General features: G+C 41.7%; 1 protein-coding gene across 2 annotated transcripts; it reads left to right on the top strand.

The window, feature by feature from the left end:
- The first annotated feature begins 1,630 nt into the window (after positions 1-1,630).
- Positions 1,631-19,673, top strand: mdm1 (Mdm1 nuclear protein). Of its 2 annotated transcripts, XM_066724006.1 has the most exons (15): positions 1,631-1,776; positions 2,724-2,829; positions 2,949-3,262; positions 4,612-4,746; positions 4,971-5,156; positions 6,172-6,299; positions 6,650-6,746; positions 7,362-7,400; positions 8,525-8,703; positions 8,800-9,066; positions 9,202-9,362; positions 9,686-9,819; positions 10,001-10,250; positions 14,899-14,964; positions 17,017-19,673. In XM_066724006.1, exons 1-15 carry the CDS (start codon positions 1,753-1,755, stop codon positions 17,124-17,126), a joined length of 2,196 nt encoding a protein of 731 aa, XP_066580103.1. In that variant the 5' UTR covers positions 1,631-1,752; the 3' UTR covers positions 17,127-19,673. The 2 variants fall into 2 exon arrangements, with proteins under 2 accessions (XP_066580103.1, XP_066580104.1); XM_066724007.1 differs by lacking the exon at positions 7,362-7,400 and having other exon boundaries at positions 1,632-1,776.
- The last annotated feature ends 299 nt before the right edge of the window (positions 19,674-19,972 follow it).

Raw genomic sequence — 19,972 nt, 5'->3', positions numbered from 1 at the left:
ACAAGTGTGGCTCTTCAGTCTTAAACAGCTCTGTGTTTCGCCCCTGGTTTTCTGCCAAAGCCCTCCTACCTTCAATGCAGATTTGCTACTTACCAATTTCACAGTTTTACTTTAGGCTCCTCAGTAGTCAGCTTTATTTAGATGTTTTGCTGACCTGCTTCTTCTTTACCCCTTCCCAGCTGTCACCTCACTTTAAATATGCAACGGTGCTAACATGATTGCTTTTGTCCTCTGTCAATCACAGTTCTGTCCTTACCAATCTAGTTAAGGTGTGCTGTAAAATTGGTGAGTCATTCCCGGCCATGCAGTCACCTTGCCTGTCCTCACTATGGGGGTGATCAACGGCAAATAAGCCTTCCCTAGCATCTTGAATTGTTTGGAAAAAATGTGTACAATGTTTCCATATCTGTTGCATACGTCCTGAATGTGGTACCATACATTCAGATGAGACAACAACAACTTCAAACATAAAGATGACTCATCTCATCAACAATATTAGGAGGAACTTTTACACTATAGGATATTAATGTGAGGTTACTTATTTATCTTTATTATTATGTGGCTCCATCTACAGGACAATGGCTTAACTACCTCACCCCAGAGCAGGAAAGAAAGACCGAAAGTTTCCAGTATCCTAAAGCTTTAAACTATGTCAACTATAAGAAGCCCTATATCCTTACCACAAATGTGTATTCTTCTAATGCAAAGGACAGTGAGAATACAAATATCACAGCTTTATATTTACATATGTACATAGAAGAAGGCACTACAAAAAATAATAATATCACCAAAACACATACCTTGCGTTTTGGGATTTTATGGATTACAAACAAATTGCTAATTAAAATACTGAATGATTTCTTAAATAGCAGATATAAAAACATTGAATATTCAGCAACACAAGAACAATTACCCAGCTAGGCTCTTACTAAGCAATAGCAGAGTAAGTGTATTGTCCACTCCAAACAGAATAATAATTATAAAGATCCTGCAATACTACAAGACTCTGCCTGTTCCCCCACATAGACCAATTACAGTTATTTCTGCACAGATGTATAAACTCAATATGACAAATAACTGTGTAGCCATATAAGACTATTTTCATATCAGAACGAAAATGTGAATTTAATGTATTTTCTTGTTTCTTGTGCCTTCATCACAGCATTTGACCCCTTTTAAACTGCCTCCCCATGCTTTAAATTTGCTTCCAAACTTTTGCTTGCTTTACTGCTGAAGAACACATAACCATATAAACTAACTGAACTTGAATCCAGCTGTGTATAGTTTTACTAATATAGTATGGTAATAAGTCACAGTACAAATATCACATATAATCTTTTTTTAATAGTGTAGTAAGTTATTTTTGTTTTACTGTTCTGTTACTACAACCCCCTCTTTGTATTATACTGCTTATTGATGCTGTAGTAACTTTGCACATCAAAAGGCAAAACTACTCACGAAGCATTGCTCGTATTCTTGCAGCGCAGATTTCCGCAGTTGTGCGCAGATCTGCAGGATTCCACCGATCCCATTGGTGGAGCAGCGCAGACCCGCGCAGACCTGCAGCAACAAAGCCCCTGCGGCGATGGGCGTGTCGGGGGTGGTTGCAGCTCGCAGTGCGCCTGCGTGTGTCGAGGGACGCTATGGCTTTGCTAAGGCAACAAAACGATATCGGTTATTGTCGCTGGCGGGCGGTGCTGGCAACAAACCCGTAGCAAACGGTAATTCCCCACAGTTCCCTCTACGGTTTGCATGAAAATGCCAGTGCGATTTAAGGTAACTTTTTGTTTTCTACTGTATGTAAGAAAAGCGATTTCTCGAAACCACACAGCTGTCCGTCGGCAGGAGTCGTGGTGAACGGAATGCGCTCTACGTCACGGGGTTTGATTTGTTCATAGACGGCAGGTTTCGCTTTTGTGCTGCTTTTCGGTTTCGTGTAGACCGGTTATCTGCTGAATTTAATCGGATCTGATGACATGAAAGGTAATGCATGTGCAAAACAAATACAAAGCGTGTTAAACGTGTATGTTGTGCAGCTGTCAGAGCGCACAGGCGCGTTTGTAGGAATGAAGACCATACAGTACATTACTCACAATACATACAAATGAAGTGAAAGCCTTTTGGAAGTAATGTTTCGAGCTAAGACGTGCTGAGTGACATTGTGCGTCGCAAAGGACAAAACAGCATTAGTATAATCTGGTTATAATACCACTAGGCAGCTTATGTAGGTGCGAGAGATTGCGTATTTACTATGCATGCACCCATCGGGGATATACACAAAAACACGTGTCTGTTCTCGACTAGGACGCACTTGTTCAGTGTGAGTAGTATTTTGGAGGCTAACTGCTCTACATTTCCCTTTTGTGTATGCAAACCATACAGTTTCGATATACAGTCAGTTGTGTGCCGTTAGAAGAAGTGAAACCTGTATATATTGGGGGTGTGAGAGCAGAAGAAAACATGGCCACATTATATTGGTGGATGGCAGAGAGAAGGACTTAACTGAACAGACAAATCCCCGTCAAACTGATCATTACTATGTATTTACTATGCAATTAGTATGCAAATAAATAAATAGAAATGTCCATGGCTTCTTATGCCCATCATGTTTGATCAGTGTTTTCTGTAGGATTGTGATTGTAACTTTTGACAGGTACGTTGAGCAGGGTGTGAGGCACAGTCTTGCACTGCAGGTGTGTGATGCATCTGTCTGTGTTGCACAGGGGGTCAGTGAGTACCAGAAGAAGTACAAGTGGCAGGACTCTCGCTCGAGAAGTGCGTCTCCAGAGTCCCGGGCTCCTGGGGCCGGCCTGCGCTCCGACCAGCTGGGTAAGACGAGGTGTCCTGGGTCATCTTTTCCTTTTATTTATTTGTTTCAATATATGGGCCTGCATCATGGCTGTTGGTAACTCTTTGCTGGCCTCTGATGGGCCTCTCATCTCTTCCAGGAATTACTAAGGAGCCCAGTTTTATCTCCAAGAGGAGTGTCCCGTTCTACCGTCCTCAGGTGGCCAGGTCGTTTCAGTGGGCGGAGGGCGCCCCGGCCCTGCGGAGAGAGCGAATCCGCCGGCCTCGGAGCCCCAGCGCTGCGGAGAGCCCTGGCAGGACTCCGACTCCGCTCGCTCCTCGGGTTCCCAAACTCCTCAGATCCCAGTCGGCAGATTCAAGGCCAGAGAGTGCCCCTCCGCCTGCCCCGCCGACAACTGGCAAAAAGATGTCTTCTGTAGCTGCAGAGGAGAGGCCGGGAGCCAAGCTTAATGGAGTGAGTACAAGAGTATCGGCTTTTGATCCGTTTAGTCCCTCTCAGTCTGTGAACCTGGACCGTTGTCATGCTGCACGTCACAATAATGGGTGCCCTAATGAGATCTCCCAAAGACTGATCACACTTCAAACTCTTTAAGGTCCCTTTGATGGTAAACGGCTTGCATTTGAACATGATAGTGACAAAGTTTGCAGAGGAGAGAGGATACTATGCTTCCTAATTGGTACAGCTGCATGCTTATTACAGCTTTCTTTGAATTGTGAAACCCTTCTCCAAAGCTGGGTGTAATTATTGCTGGTTTGGGATATGAAGGGGATCATAGAAATGTATCATAACCAGTATACCCAAACGTGGAACTGCTAGTTATTCATACCATACCAGCTCTGTTTGGCAGCCCCACACTGACCTGGGAAACCCTACAACCTTTGACCACTGATATCAGTTGCCAAGATAGATCAACTGCCCTGAGTCGCATCGTCCCCCTCAGGGCAGTTCTCATCCTCAACGCCAGGAGGAGCCCTTCAACCACTCGACACAGCCCTGGTTTCACTTTCCATACACTGTGGAAATCCCTACACTTGTGTTCACCTCGTGTAGTGCAGAACGCGATGATGTAATCGGTGCCATTCTTTACATTCCTGTCCACGAATCATGAAGAAATGCCCAGTTCATACACATGCACACATCAGATTGTGACCAAGTCGAAACATAATGTTTGACATTAGTCGGACCATTCTTTGATTTTCTAGTGTATGTCTTTTTTTTTTCTTTCAAATTACTAATTGGGAGATTATTACAAATGTTGTTTTTGTGCTTCATTTGCAGGCTGCTGTGTGTAGAGTTGTCTTCCTTTCTTCCATTTCTGTTAATGACCCAGTGTTTTGCCAAGGGCAGGTTGCCAGCATGGATTTACATCCCTGCTCAGTCTTTAATGATCTTTCTCTTTCAGTGCCCGTGGAGCATTTAGTTTCACACACATTACTGCCCTAAATCTCAGCAATAGAGTCCCCCTCTTGCTTGTAGCACACCTGAAGGAATTTGAATAAACATTTCAAAGAATTCACAGCAATCACCTTTTCAGTTGGGACCACTTGTGTCTTGAAAATCTTCCAGCTATTGTTTGGTTTCGTTTTGATTTTAACAGTTTTTCCTTCCCGAATCCCTAGGAGAAACCTATGCCGGTTTTCTCTTCGAATTTCTCAGCTGTGCACGTGTCGTCTGGGCTCTGTACATCAGGGTCGCCTCGTGGGTCGTGTGAAGAACTTGCTTTAACATGCCGAGCCACTACTGAGCAGTGGGTGGATTTGGTGGAGCTCGTGACGTATGGTTTCATCCTCCTTGTGTTTCAGGTGCAGCGGGTCTTGCAGAAGAAAGCTGGTCTGAAACCCACTCTGCTGCAGAACCCGGCCCATCACTCGGAGTACCAGAGGCAGTTCATGTGGAAAGAGCCCCCCGTGAGCTCCCCCCTGCTGGCAGCTGAGCAGGTACGTTGTGATCCTCAAAGGCAAACAGAATCGGCATTGTATATACCTTTTGTTTACCTGCTGTGAGTGTCAATAACCATGTAATTACTCTACTTCTGAAAGGTATGACTGGGAAAGTTACTGTGATTGTGATTGACTGTAGTTGTTTATTAATCTAATTCACTTTTTAAGGGAATTTGTAAACAATAAGTGAACAGAGTTTCTCTCTCCCTCTCTCTCACAAGGTGATTTACAACAGAAACAGGGACATTCCTCCTTTCAAGTCTGATGCGGTGGTCTTGGAGAGCGAATACAAGAGGAACTTCAAGGGTTCCCCCCCACCCAAGGGGCCGAGGCTGCGCAGAGACGTGGAGCAGAGAGAGGCTGTGCTCTACGAACCAGAGAACGTCCCCCCAGAGAAAACTGCAAAGGTACAGCGCCCGCAGAGAGACAACGTTTTGAACAGTAAATATCTGTTATCATTGGGACTTTGCTTGCAGTGGTTCCAGAGTGTGGGATCTCTGATGTCATAGTCTATAGAACTGTTTTCCTCCTTCCTCCAGTGAAAAGTCACCTGTATGTTGCAAAACCATGAAGTCCAGAAATAGTTTTCACACATTGCTTCCTGGAATGTGAACGTGCTTCAGTCCGGTGTTTCCCTTTGCTTGGTTGAATTCAGAACTGCATTCCACAGGTGCTCCTGGTGACGTATTTATTCCAGCTTCAGGCACATACATACACAAAATGAAACAAAAAGAATTCCCCACAATGTCAAAGCACTGTCACCTGAAATGTCTTAGTTAGTGTCCATGCATTTTTAACTCTTAACGTATTATTCACATTCCTTTCAAGTGGGACCAGGGAAGTACAGAGTTCCTGTTCTGTGGTTTTTGCCAAGTGTAATTATATGAGGCTGATCAGTGATGCCTAAAATAAATCTAAATATAGATCTGAAGTATAGCCCTTAGCTGTTTGTATGTGTGACAGACAGCATCTGATTTTAGAGACAGGAAACATTAATGACAGAAGGAAAATCCTACACCATAAAAAACATTTCAGCTAAATTAATAATTTTCATGCTTTGTAACAGATTACCCTTTACATTCATTGCTGCTGGTTTCTAAGAATGCAGACAATATGCTGTAGTTACTATGATGATCCGATCCAAAACTAAAATAACTAGAATGCACTTTCTTGGATCAATGGGTTGTTACACTAGAGTTATTCTTTCTTTCATTCTTTCTTTAAATCAATCCTTTACTAGGTAGCCACAATTTGATAGAATGAATGAAAAAGCCCTGATGTAGATAGGAAAAGTACTGTTATAACATTTTTTATATATATATTTTTTAGGAGAACTATTCATGTATTTACTGGAGGGGAAGAAGCAGTAATTCCTCCCAATTTGAATTGCTTGTGAAAAGCTTTTGTTTGTAATCTTTTCAGAAAAAGAAGAACAGACCCCTAGGGCACGGCCCACAGAACAGGGACGCTCAGCCGGGGAAGTGCGGAGAGCCTCAGCGCGCGAGGAAACAGAATCCACACCAGCCCTTCTTCCCTCACCGAGGATATGGGTGAGGAGAGTGTGGGGTGTGATGAAATGGGAAGTCCTGCAACTGCCATTGAATTGAGTCTCGTGGGCTGAATGCCCTGAGAGTGACCTTATCCCTGTTGACTATCAGCTACTTAGGCAGCTGTTCTCTGTTGTACCAATATAACACATTTCATTACCATCTTTGAATTAAATAAGCTTGTGAAATGATATCAACTAGAGGAAGCTGTTGGCAGTAGTTTATTTCCAGGCATCCATCTGTAAAGTATCAAGTGGGCCCCAGTTATCCAATTTCATATGGTTTTCAATACTTTATTCTAGTAGTATAGGAACTTTAAAAGTGCCTGCATCTCCTTGTCTTTTTGCCCCCAGGAAACTGAAGTCTGAATACAACTCAAACTTCCGCTCCCCCCTGCTGTACAGGTATAGAGATGGGGGATGGAGAAAATGCTCTACTGCAGGAGGAGAGGTATGGTTCACTGCTTTGGCATCTATCACCATAGTTCCTTCACCAGGAGAAAGGAGAATAAAGAGATTGGCGAAAACATGCAAAAAAATAATGACAAAGTGCAGTGAAATTACAGTCGTTTGGCACGTTGCAGGGGCGTGAGTTAAGCAGGTTATCGGGGTTTGGTAAACAAGTTAAGTCTTTTCAGAACCTGTAAAAGAAAATGAAACACCCACCCAGGCTGTTGGAGCTGCAGCTGATTACATTCCTTATCAGCTTGATAGGCGTCTCGATCGGCACACACCGCCCCTCACAGGCTACACCCCGTGGTGTGTCAAACCAGTATTCCACTACTTGTAGTGAGAATGTGTGGGTTTTCCACTACTTGCTACTTGTAGTGAGAATGAGTGTGAAAATGATGCAATCACTGTTTTCCGTTCCTCTGTGCAGTACATATCTGGCCATATTCTGAACAGGAGAAAATTAAAAAATGTGGATCTGAATGTTGTTTACATTGAATTAATTGTTTCTCTTTCATAGGCTGTTTATACTAATATGCTACATGTAAAGCTCTTTTCTTATTCATATTCATTGATTGCTCTAGGCAATGCTGAACTTTACCCTTCATCTTTGCAGGGATCTCAAAGCACCCTTAATAACACGTGGTATAATGAGGTAATGCTGTGTCTTGTGTTTGCCTTTTGTCTTTGTGCTGTCTGTGAAGATAACCTCAGACTTTCAAAATAACCCTTGTTAGCATTGTATTCGCTATGGCAGGCCATACTTCTACAGGGCTGTGCATAGCTCTTTAGAGTTGCAGATCTATTTATATCTCCCCTGTTGAAATACAGGTTTTCTAGCTTCAACTCATGTTGGCCCTTAACTAATATTTTTAAATTTCACCTGGAGGGAATCTCCTGTGTGTCTTCAGCTCTTTCCTTGTTGCTTCATGGTGACTTGCCTCACCAGCTCACAATCCAAAAATAACTCGAGGACTGTTTGTACAAGGTGTTTGAGATGGGAAGTGCCACTGGGATACCACCACACAGCTTTTCATTGTCACGCTTAGATCCCTCATGCCTCTTCTGGAATCTCCTCTCTTAATAATACAATGTTCATCTTGTGTTCTGTGTCATGATCCCTTCCTGGAAAGTCCTGTCTAACATCTTAAAGCAGAGTTGTTCTCGGGTGAGCTTTTTGTAAAATACACAGAAGGGCAGCTTCATGTGGGGATGTGTGTAGCACCATTATTAACTACAGGTGACCTCCATCTTACGACTCCCACATTTATGGAAAAAAATTGAAACTTTTTGCTGTTCACCAATTCTGAGACATGGAAAAGTGATGCACCTAGTGGAAAATCAACTGGGAAGAAGTCCGGGAAAGCCCATATTTTGACATTTTGAAGCTTCATGATTCGGGCAGGACAGTGTACAAACCAGCTAGATTTTGACGCTCCAGATGTTATTTAGTTTTCCTCCATTTCCATAGTAATTGTTGTCATTTAGGGTATGAAATAGGTTTCCAGGAACAAAATTGTAATTTATAACATTGCGCCTATGGGAAAATAAGGGTTGGAATTATGACTGCTCTCCAGGAATCAATTAGGTTGTAAGTCTGGGGGTCGCCTGTACAGAAGGCATGCTGCATGTTAAAAGGCATTACGCTAGCCGTACTGCTGACTGCTCATTATTATTATTATTAAAATTGGGTCAAGAGGTCAGGCCTGAAACACTTTTAGATCTGAGGTGAACCGGGCTGGTGAGGGCTGCTTCAGTGTACGGTATCTGGGTCCTCAGGTGAAAGAGCTGCGAGAGAAGGCCGAAGCCTACAAGAGGAGAGCCCGGGGCACCCACTTCTCCCGGGAACACCTCAGCCAAGTCCTCTCAGAGCAGAACCGTCTGTGGGAGGTGAGCTCTTCATCCACGGCAACTGAGGAGCCTGTCAGCAGCACCATCAACGCACTGGACCTGGCTAGGTAAGAGGCCGCAAGCAATACCAAGGCCCTGTCGCTGGCCGTGTCTTGCAGCAGTGGTGTAAATATTGAAATATGTTATCTGTGCCTTTTCCCCAGAGCACAAGGCGTGAGGAGGAGCCCCAGTGTGGTGAGCCCAGCGCCTGCATCTCCCGCAGGCAGTGTGAGGAGCCCAGGTCCCGACCCCGAGCTGGCCGGGCTGCACAGTGCGCCCACCCTGCCGGTGCAGAGGAGGCTGGTCTGGGAGCAGGAGGACCGTGGGGCTGGGGCTGAGGGGGAGGACAGACAACCACAGCCGGAGGAGCAGGACGAGGCCCAGAGCGCCGAGGACGCTGACGAACACAAGAAGGAGAAGCCAGGGAAAGAGTGCGTCCTGAGAAATCCAGCTGAAATATTTAGACTCTCGTTCCTGAGAGTTAAAGTTACAGACATAAGAATGGATTTTAGATGCCCTGTTGTTTGATGATAATCAGATTCACAGTTTTCCGTGTGCTTATTTAGAGTTAAAGCTGCAGAGTCGGTATCGTCGGCCGGGCCTGGCTCGTTGTCCCCAGAGTCCTCGGAGTGTAGTGCTGAGGCAAGAGGCCGGCTGCCCACACCAAAGATGAAGACCACAGGCTTCAGACTGAGGACACACCATGACCTCACCACCCCTGCCATTGGTGAGCACAGACCAGCATCCAAGTGTCGCTGCTACAGTCAGACTCAAACGTTTGAGAACACGACAGTTATTCTTTTTTTAATTCTACAAATCCACCCAATTAATTATTTAATTGGGTTCAAGGCTATAACACAGTCCATGTTTAATTGGAGGAATGGCAGCTTCTAAAGTTTCTTCTATAGTAAGTTCTTATGAAAAGGTTTCCATTGGAAAATCAAAAGTATATTTGATAAAAATTATTAACGTGTAATTACTTTGGAATTATGCACATTTAACAGAAAGTGTCATCTGTGTTAGCCAGTGTTGTGTTTTCTCATCTACCAGGTGGTGCTATTTTAGTTTCCCCACCGAAACCGACAGCCTCCCCTCAGAGACGGAGTGAGCCCCCCCTGGGGAAGCCCTATTCCCCATACAAGTACCTGTCCAGAGTGGGCTCGCCCCCCAGACACCCCCACAAGGTCAGCTCCGCTCAGCCCCGTCGCCCTTCTGTCGCTCACATACACTTATTTCTTAAACGTCACTGCTTGATGGTTTAGTTTCTCCAGTGCAGACCTGTGTATCTGGAGCATTAGCACTAGCTGTTGTCCTGGTGTTTGTAATCAGTGTTAGTGCGCTGACTCACGGGCTCTGTCTGCGCAGGCCGAGGAGAGTCGCTCTCTGCGCTCGCCTCCAGCTGCGGGACTGCAGACCTGCGACCCCATCCCCCTGCGAGAGGACCGCTGGCCTGCAGATCCCCATCCCGAGTCGCAGTCTGCCCCCGCAGCCCCCCCAGCCTCCCAGAAACACCGCCCTGGCCCACAGAACCGCACTCCCACCCCTCTGTCCGCCGGCCAGCCCCCAGCCCGCAGAATCCAGGGCATGCTGAGGGACCCAGAGTTCCAGCACAACGGTGAGTACTAGCCCGCCGCGGTCTCAGATAGCAGTGTGTTTAATCTTCAGCACACACTGCTCCATGTTTCCCCAAAACCACGCATTGCACTGAACCAGTTTACTGCATGACGTGTCCGTAGATGCATGTGTTCTGGGCCAGATAAGCAGCCCACACTGGTACAGAAATCAAAGTCAGAATCTGCACTTCCTTCCTTGAAGACTCCTGAGCTTGGTCAATATGTCTGTGGGTCTGCAGTTTCCGCTGATCAAACGCGCAGGGAGTGGAGGATCTGACTTGGTAGGGAGGTGCTTATTGTACCTGCAGACAACAGTGAAGTGAAGGGGCCACTGAGGGCTGGTAGTTGTGTGTAAACCAAATGTAATATGCAATTATTACCCAATGTACGATTCAGCAATTATAGTGAGGCAATTCTGTCATCTGTCGGTTCTATTGTGATGCTGATGAGAAATCTTTGAGACCTCTGTCTGACTTTCCTGTTTTTCTCATCATTCTGGTTTTCTGGGGTTTTTCTACATGAGGAACCATTAACATCTTGTTTTAAAAATAAATCGAGACCCAGTCATTTTTATTTTTGAGGGGGGGAGGAGAGGTATCCTCAGTTTTGGTTGGAAGTTAAGGATTCACGCTATTTACAAATATTTTTTATAACAAAACAGTTTAGAATAGGTGAACTGTAGATGGATAATTAAGAAAGCGAGAGAAAATGAGTCAGCTTGAATTACCGCAAGCCCTGAGACAGCAGGGAGAAGTGACAGTATGTAGGTCAGTGCTGCGAGGGCACAGCCAGCGGTGGAGGGAAGTCGACTGCCTCAGCAGTTTTGATGTGCGTTCAACAATTTCCATTCCATATTGAATTCACCTTTGTGCGAGTGCTGTACCTGGGGAACAGGCTCACTTACCATCTCTGGAGACTCTGCCCACTGTGCCTGGCACTCCACACATTCTCCTTTCGACACCGGTGCCCATCACTGCCCAACCACCACGACACAAAGCAGGTTATGTGCACATCAGAGTCTGTAAGGAATCCCGCGGTCTGGATTGTGCCACTCGGGCCCACGACTCATTGAAGCTGTTTTTCTTTGTTGGTTTCCTATTCAAACTAGACCTTCTAGAAAATAATCTGAGAATCTGATTTTCTACATAAATGGCACATGGAGCAGGTTTAAAATTTGACCGTACTTGGTCAAGTGGTTTATAGATACGTTTTAAATGTATTTAATGATACGGTGTGTGTTTTGCTGGATCATTTCCTCCCTGAATAAGTGTTCCTGACAGTGCAATTCTGAATACTTACAGATGATAATAATATATTCAGTTTTAATCTAATGCTGTACTTTTAATTTGAATTCTTATTCAAACAACATGACAATTGTTATCTATACAGTATCTCAAAAGTATTCACCCCCTTGGACTTTTCCACCTTTCATTATGTTACAACATGAAATCAGAATGGATTTAATCAGGAGTTTTTTCCACTGATCAACACAGAAAATGTCCATAATGGCAAAGTGAAAAATAAAATCTGCAAATTGTTCTAAATTAATTACAAAATACAAAACAGAAAATATTTGAATGCTTGAAGTAATCACCCCTTCAGTCAATATTTGGTAGAGGCACCTTTGGCAGCAATTACATCCATGAGTCTCTACCAGATTCTTCTTAGCAAAATTGCTCAAGCTCCATCAAGTTGGATGGGGCCTTTGGTGAACAGCAATTTTCAGCTCTCCAAATATTCACAATTGGGTTGAGGTCCTGGCTTTTAGTTTTTAAGCCACTCCAGTGTGGCTTTGGCTGTTGGTTTGGGGTCATTGTCCTGCTGGAAGATTAATCCTTTCCCAAGTCCCAGGTCTCTTGCAGACTTCAGCAGGTTTTCTTCCAGGATTTCTCTGTGCTTTGCTGCATATATTTTGCCCTCTATCTATACAAGGTTTCCAGGCCCTGACACAGAGAAGCATCCCCATAGCATGATGCCACCACCACCATGCTTCACAGTAGGGATGGTGTTCTCAGGGTGATGTGTGGTGTTAGGCTTGTGCCAAACTTAGCGTTTAGTGTTCATCAGACCATAGAATTTTCCTCCACTTGGTCTCAGAGTCTCCCACATGCCTTCTGGCAAACTCTAGCTGAGATTTGATGCGAGTTATTTTCTCTCCCATAAAGGCCACTTTTGTGAAGCACCTGGGCTATTGTTGCAGTCTGCACAGTGTCTCCCAGCTCGGCCGTGGAAGACTGTAACTCCTTTAGAGTTGCCATAGGCCTCTTCTTAGTGCCTTCCCTGACTAGTGCCCTTCTCGCTCGGATACTCTGTTTCTGAGGACGGCCTGATCCAGACAGATATTCTCTCCATTTTTTAAATAATGGCCTTTACAGTGCTCTGGGGGATATTCAATGCCTTGGAAATGTTCTTATACCCTACCCGTCATTGCTGCTTTTGAAAAACCTTATTCCGGATTTGCATTGAATGTTCCTTCGTCTTCATGATGTAGTTTTTGTTATGAATTGTACCAACCAACTGTGGGACCTCCCAGAGGCAGGTGTATTTAACCTGAAATCACGTGACACACCTTAATTGCACACAGGTGGACTCCATTCAACTAATTATGTGATTTCTAAAGACAATTGGTTTCACCACAGCTCGATCAGGTGTGTCATAGCAAAGGGGGTGATTACTTATGCATTCAGTTATTTTCTGTTTTGTACTTGTAATTAATTTAGAACATTTTGCAGATTATATTTTTCACTTTGACATTATGGACAAAAACTCCAGATTCAATCCATTCTGATTTCATGTTGTAACACAACGAAATGTGGAAAAGTCCAAGGGGGTGAATACTTTTGAGAGCCACTGTAAATATTAAAAAGATAGATATACATTTTCTTTGTTGTCAAAAAGATAACTGCATGAGTTCATAATAAAAGCTAGTGATGTAAAGCGCTTTAGCTCTTGCAAATATAGCATTTTCTTTGTTCAGAGGACTGTGTTTGTCAGTTTGTGTCTGTACATTATTCAGAGTAATTTACAGTTGAGGTATTTCAGTTAATTGAATATGTTCAGACATCGTGATGTTGTACAGACAGAATATACTCTTCAATTCTTCCAGCTGGTGGATAAAATAAATTCTGTAATCTAAGTTGAAAGATCACAAATACATCAGATACAGATACAAATGCAATGTTTTTTCCCCACATGCTGTGTCAATGCAGAAAGACTGCTTACAGTATTACTGTGTGATCCTTCAAGCAGAATGCATTGCTGTGTTTTAAAACCATCGTGGTTTTGTGTGGTGTACGTCCAGCAGATAATATGTGTGCAAATGAAAGTGTGGCTCATTGTCATTTCATATGTGTGTGTGTGTGACTTGTTTCTATAATTGTGAACACTGCTGTGTGGTCTTGTAGAGTCTGTAAATACATACACTTACGGTCATAATGATGGGTGGGGTGGAAAATGTACCGAAATGGTGTCAAGAAGGGAAAATAATGATTCAGTCATAAATCTAGTAAAACTTTAACATCTACTTGACCGGAACATATATGCTTTTTAAATAAAAAATACACAGCCAGATTAAATCTAAATTAGAAGAAGGGAATAGAAAAGAACAGGTGATGGAATTGATGGACTAGTCGTCTGACCTTCATCCCAATGAATTATTATGGCGTGATAACAAACACTTGCACTTACATTTGAAAGAGTACTTCTTTTTCAGGATTGTCAATATTCTATTCTGATTTTTGTTTTTTAACGGTTTTTCCAGCTGACCCACTACTGTTGAGTCATTGAATACTAAGTGAATGTGTGTGCATATAATCATGTGATCAGATACATAAACTGCAATAGATCTCTAATTCCATATTTGAATGCAAATAGATTGAGGCATTTCAGTTAATTGAATATGTTCAGACATCGTGATGTTGTACAGACAGAATATACTCTTCAATTCTTCCAGCTGGTGGATAAAATAAATTCTGTAATCTAAGTTGAAAGATCACAAATACATCAGATACAGATACAAATGCAATGTTTTTTCCCCACATGCTGTGTCAATGCAGAAAGACTGCTTACAGTATTACTGTGTGATCCTTCAAGCAGAATGCATTGCTGTGTTTTAAAACCATCGTGGTTTTGTGTGGTGTACGTCCAGCAGATAATATGTGTGCAAATGAATTGTCCCTGTTGTATTATGGGTGTAAGTATGAATTTGTGGGTTGTGAAAAAGGGAGATTTTCAGGTTTCTTTCACGCATTTAAAGCAGTTTATTCTGCTGGACCTTAGTGTTATTTTGATTGTAAGCATTGTAATCAAATACCAAGGAGAGGTTATTTAGCTGTATTGCCGAACAACTTCTCAAATCTGCAAGTTTGAATACTGCCACCCCTGATCCAAAATAATTTAAATACAGTAGGCCCTTTTAAATGTGCATCACAGTGTGCTATGATACTGTAATATTAATATCACTGCATATTCAAAGCATTCTCACTCCTACAGCCTTACAGAGGCTTTACTCACTTCTTGGAATTGGGATGAGTAAAGTCTTTGCTATGCTAATCTAGAGCATTGTTGTGGTGTATAACTTTACTGTATCTTTTGTGTTTATTTCAAAAGTGACATTGAAAGTATTGTTGTGCTTTGTCTCCGTTGTCGTAGGTAATCTTGGAGGGGCCAGACCTGGGCTGTTCGCCTGCTCATCAAGTGACTCTGTCTCTGACAATGGTAAATAATTTTAAAATGATGTGAAATTTCTCTTGGTTGGATTTGTTTCATTTGATGGGGGATGGAAAAAAATGTAGAACACAAAACTAGTGTGCGTGAGAAGACGAGCTTTCATTTCTTACTCTTGCATGCATTTCAATCTGCATGCCATTGGCCCTCTCAGTACCCACTAATACCTCAAAGACAAGAAAAAGAAGTCTGTTTGTTCCAGGCTTAAGCAGTTCAAACACTTTAATTCAGTATTAACCTCTCAACCGATTCAAATGCTTTCAGTTCTTGCTGCCGTAATTGGGAACGTTCAGGAGTATTTTTTTTTCTCGTTCATTGAAACACTATATGGCACAAAGACCAGGTGTTTATTGTGGACAGCATTTTCAGGGGGTGCATAAAACACATTTCGTTTACTATGGATGGGTTGTTCTTTGCTTCCCACTCTTATTCAGGAGTGTGTGCAATTCAGTAGTCAACCTCCCAGAGACGGCTTTTTCGGTAATCGAGCACTGAGCTGACCTCATTGCATAGTATGAGGTAAAGCCAGCGAGTCTAACTCGGAAGCACAATCAGGACTGCGGTTATGCCCAGCGTGTAAACGGTATAACCATTGAAATCTGCCTTCATGTGACATTTGTCTTTCCAAACTGGGATTTTCTCTTCCGTCAGCACCTTTCAGACCAGAAATGATGTCAATTCAAAATGTCTGATACTGAAAAACACGTAGAACACCTAAGCAGATTGTTTAGAAAAGGGGACTTTTTGTTTAGACTTGTGGCAAAATACTAGTGAAGATTTTTCATTTTAGTTTCCATTTCACTTGTCACATTATTCTAAGCATTGTCTACTCAATTGCTTCCCAATCCTTATTTGTGACAAAAACAGAAGCATGATACTTTTACGTTAAACATAGGTGGCTGGTCAGAGAATATTAAATCACGTAACAGATTTGGAAGAGAAACAGTTTTACGATGACTGTACATTTCTGTCAAGTGTTTGATTCATGTATAAATATGAACCTGCCATTTTAAGTTATTTGCAAAGGCTTTTTTGGGGAAAGTGGGTTATGCTGATTGTGAAGATTTTTATCACTGTCAAATTTTAATATAAGCTAAGAACGGAACTGAGTTTGCCACAGATATCAGAGCCTGCTATCATGCAAAGAGAATGAAGCCACTCCCGAGTGCAGAGGGCTTCCTTTAATCACTCTTTCATACACGCATGCAGCGGCGGCCCGTCATTAGGGGTCAGTAGTGTACATGGGTGAGCTGGTGGGGCCGGCCCCTCATCTACACTGAAGCAACAGCAGTGTACTGTACAGAAACACAGCAGAGAGGGCCGGTCACACGTGCTTTACGAGTGTTTAATGAGTGCAGAAGGGGCCCTTGACCTTCGGCCCCTCGCCTTACTGAACATGAACGGGTCATTTCCCGCTTGTTAGTGAGGTCGTGTTCTTGTAGCGCAGATGTCAGCAGTTCTGAGCAGATCTGCAGAATTCCACCAATCTCATTGGTGGAGCAGTGCAGATCTGCACACAACTGCAGAAATCTGCGCTACCAGAACACTACCCGAGTTACTGCTATTTTGAGTCCAGTACAAACGTGATCATGATGAATGGAGTCGATTTCTTGATAGAAAATTGCTTTTCTTTGTTGTAATTTGAAGAAAATATTGAAACCCAACGTTTAGGTAACCATCAAGCGACAGATCTGGTGATCACACAAAAGGGAAAATGAATTCATAGGTCTTTATAGAGTGGTTAATCATTTACAGATCAATTTGTGTTTTTATTTACATTTTTTGTATTTATTGTTTTTTTAATATGCTTTCTCACGATTATTGACTGAAACTGAATATCAGTACTGCGGACCGTGACATCATCTTCAGAGACCACTACCCTGTAAATGCTATGTTTTATCGTGCCCCACCAGTTCATAAACCCGCCGGGCACCACTGCATGCATGTGTCCTATGGCTGTGACGGGACGGGTGTGTGTGAATGTAGTAACAGGAGAGAGTGGCAGCTGTGCCGATCACTGACCCTGTGCTGATGTGTGCGCAGATGAGCGGATGTCACAGATCTCCTCCCGCTCGGCCGCGTCCAGCTCCCGGGCCTCTCAGATCCTGGAGCGGGCGCAGAGGAGGAAGGACCATTTCTGGGGCAAGAGCTGATGGGCCATGGACTGCAGGAACCCCCCACACCTTTTTCACACATATCAATTGTGTTAAATGTTTGTAAAATATTTTAGATTTGACTTTTACAAGTGATTTTATAACAAATTGTGAATGATGTAAAATGCTGGAATATTTGTTCTTTGAAATTAATGTATTGCTTTGTTGCTACAGTTTATTTTCTATTTGTGTGTGTTAGTATACATATGTGTGAGTTTTTATTTATATACAATAGTTCACCTCTGATCTGCTCTTGCAATATATGAGGCTCATTGTCATTTCATATGTGTGTGTGTGTGTGACTTGTTTCTATAATTGTGAACACTGCTGTGTGGTCTTGTAGAGTCTGTAAATACATACACTTACGGTCATAATGATGGGTGGGGTGGAAAATGTACCGAAATGGTGTCAAGAAGGGAAAATAATGATTCAGTCATAAATCTAGTAAAACTTTAACATCTACTTGACCGGAACATATATGCTTTTTAAATAAAAAATACACAGCCAGATTAAATCTAAATTAGAAGAAGGGAATAGAAAAGAACAGGTGATGGAATTGATGGACTAGTCGTCTGACCTTCATCCCAATGAATTATTATGGCGTGATAACAAACACTTGCACTTACATTTGAAAGAGTACTTCTTTTTCAGGATTGTCAATATTCTATTCTGATTTTTTTTTTTTAACGGTTTTTCCAGCTGACCCACTACTGTTGAGTCATTGAATACTAAGTGAATGTGTGTGCATATAATCATGTGATCAGATACATAAACTGCAATAGATCTCTAATTCCATATTTGAATGCAAATAGATTCTGTATTATCTAAAGTCATTACTGAGTCAGTGATACATTTCTTTTCTTGACACCTTTTGTTCTAAAATGTTTCAAAGAAAAAGATACTTGTGTAATATGAACCCATCTGGTATGAAACTTGTATAAATTACTGTAAGAGTATCGTTAAAGGTGGTTCAGGTCTCCTCTTCTAGAACATCTTTCAGTCTGTACTTAAGTGGAAACAAACTTTTAGTTAGTCTATGTTGCTAGATGTTTAAAGTTTACATTTACTAAAACACATTTTTACAATGATCACAATATTTTGACTTTCTTCACTAAACTGCAGATTTTACAGTACAATACTTTTTTACAGGACAAAAGCTTTTGTAAAATGTTATCAATATTTTTAAGCAGTATGCAGGGAGATTCTCTTTAGTGCTATTAATAGACATTAATATATTTTTTTACTGTTTGTCACAAACCAGCAGTATGTAAAGATTGGGTTAAGTGTAAAACATAAAACTTTATAATTTGGAAGGAACAGCAGAAGTACTTTAAATGTTAAAGTAGGTTAAGCAAAAAAACTTTGTATGTAAAGATGTTTCCATTTCACTGGTCACAGCCATCATCATCAGCCTACACAACTGCTTCCCAATCTTTACTCGTAAAGAAAAGAGAAGCACGATACTTAAACGGTAGACATAGGTGGCTGGTCAGAGAATATTAAACCAGGTAACGGATTTGGAAGAGAAACAGTTTTCTGATGACCATAGGATTTCTGTCAAATACGTTTTATTTTAGAATGGTGAAATGAGATCAATATTTGTATGCAGTATTCAGGGAAATTCTCTTTGGTGCTTTTAATACAGACAGGTTGATATTTTTCCATCAGTGTTCATCAAATCACCAAGCTTCAGCAATGTATACAATCTGGGTTAGTGTAACTGTAAAACTTTATTTTACTTTTAATTTGAAGAGTTTGTCACATTACAAAGTATAGCATAGCTACTCATACAGAACCAATATGTAGGCCTATAGTTCATATATGCTAGAAATGTGTCATCCTTATAGTTTTCAGGTTCTAAAATATGGCTCCTTTGTTTGTATATTTAAAATATATCAGATATAATTTAAATATATTTTACTCTGTAATCCATGTATTTTATAGATTGTATGTATACATATACAGCTCTGGAAAAGCTTAAGAGGCCACTGCAGATTCTTCTTAAACCAGCATCCCTACATGTATGGCAGCCATTCCATTCCATTCATATTTTTATTTGGAATTTGGGAGAAATGTTGTCAGTAGTTTATAGAATAAAACAAAGATGTTCATTTTACCCAAACACATACCTATAAATAGTAAAACCAGAGAAACTGATAATTTTGCAGTGGTCTCATTTTTTCCAGAGCTGTGTATATGTATGTGTATGTGTATATATATATATATATATATATATATATATATATATATATACAATTTTTCCAACCATATATTTCCAACCTATAAAATCTCTTGATTACAGCCTAAAATATATCAAAAGTACTTCCCATATATTTAGAATATATAACAAAATGCCATCAATTTTGGCATACGAACAATTATCAGCATAATGCATTTCTACAATATATTAAACTATATATGTAGGAGTAGTATACTAACATTATAGTACATTTAAAACTATTGAGCAGTATGTCTATCATGTATATGACTATGCATATCCGAATACTGAGCTGCTGTAGTTTGAGGCAATAAAGTCAACAAAATCCACCTGAAACCTCTTTGCGTCTTTCTTATCCAATTATGAATACACTACAGATACATCATTTATGAACAGGCATGGATACCTTATTTACATTGCAGATGTACACTTTCTCATAGCAGCCACTGTATAAATAGTTTAGTAACTTATCAGCACTCTGATAGATGTATGTTACATGTCCCCACTTATTAGGAAAAAGCGGTGTTAACTAAACGCAGTGACGTCAGTATAATGATTAATGGCGCAACGACTTTGGTCATCCATGTGGTGATGTGGCTCAGGAGCCTCAGAAAAATTAGTGAGTTTA

The sequence above is a fragment of the Amia ocellicauda genome, chromosome 15 (assembly GCF_036373705.1).
Source record: "Amia ocellicauda isolate fAmiCal2 chromosome 15, fAmiCal2.hap1, whole genome shotgun sequence".
Taxonomy (NCBI): Eukaryota; Metazoa; Chordata; class Actinopteri; order Amiiformes; family Amiidae; genus Amia; species Amia ocellicauda.
The sequence above is the reverse complement of the archived record's forward strand: the minus strand, read 5'-3'. Positions and strand labels throughout refer to the sequence as shown.

Bases quoted from the DNA above. Each gene is read 5' to 3' on its own strand.
- mdm1 (XM_066724006.1), top strand. From the start codon at position 1,753: ATGAAAATGCCAGTGCGATTTAAG. The intron at 4,747-4,970 runs GTACGTTGTGAT...CTCTCTCACAAG, and splicing joins CCCTGCTGGCAGCTGAGCAG to GTGATTTACAACAGAAACAG. The intron at 6,300-6,649 runs GTGAGGAGAGTG...TTTTGCCCCCAG, and splicing joins TTCCCTCACCGAGGATATGG to GAAACTGAAGTCTGAATACA.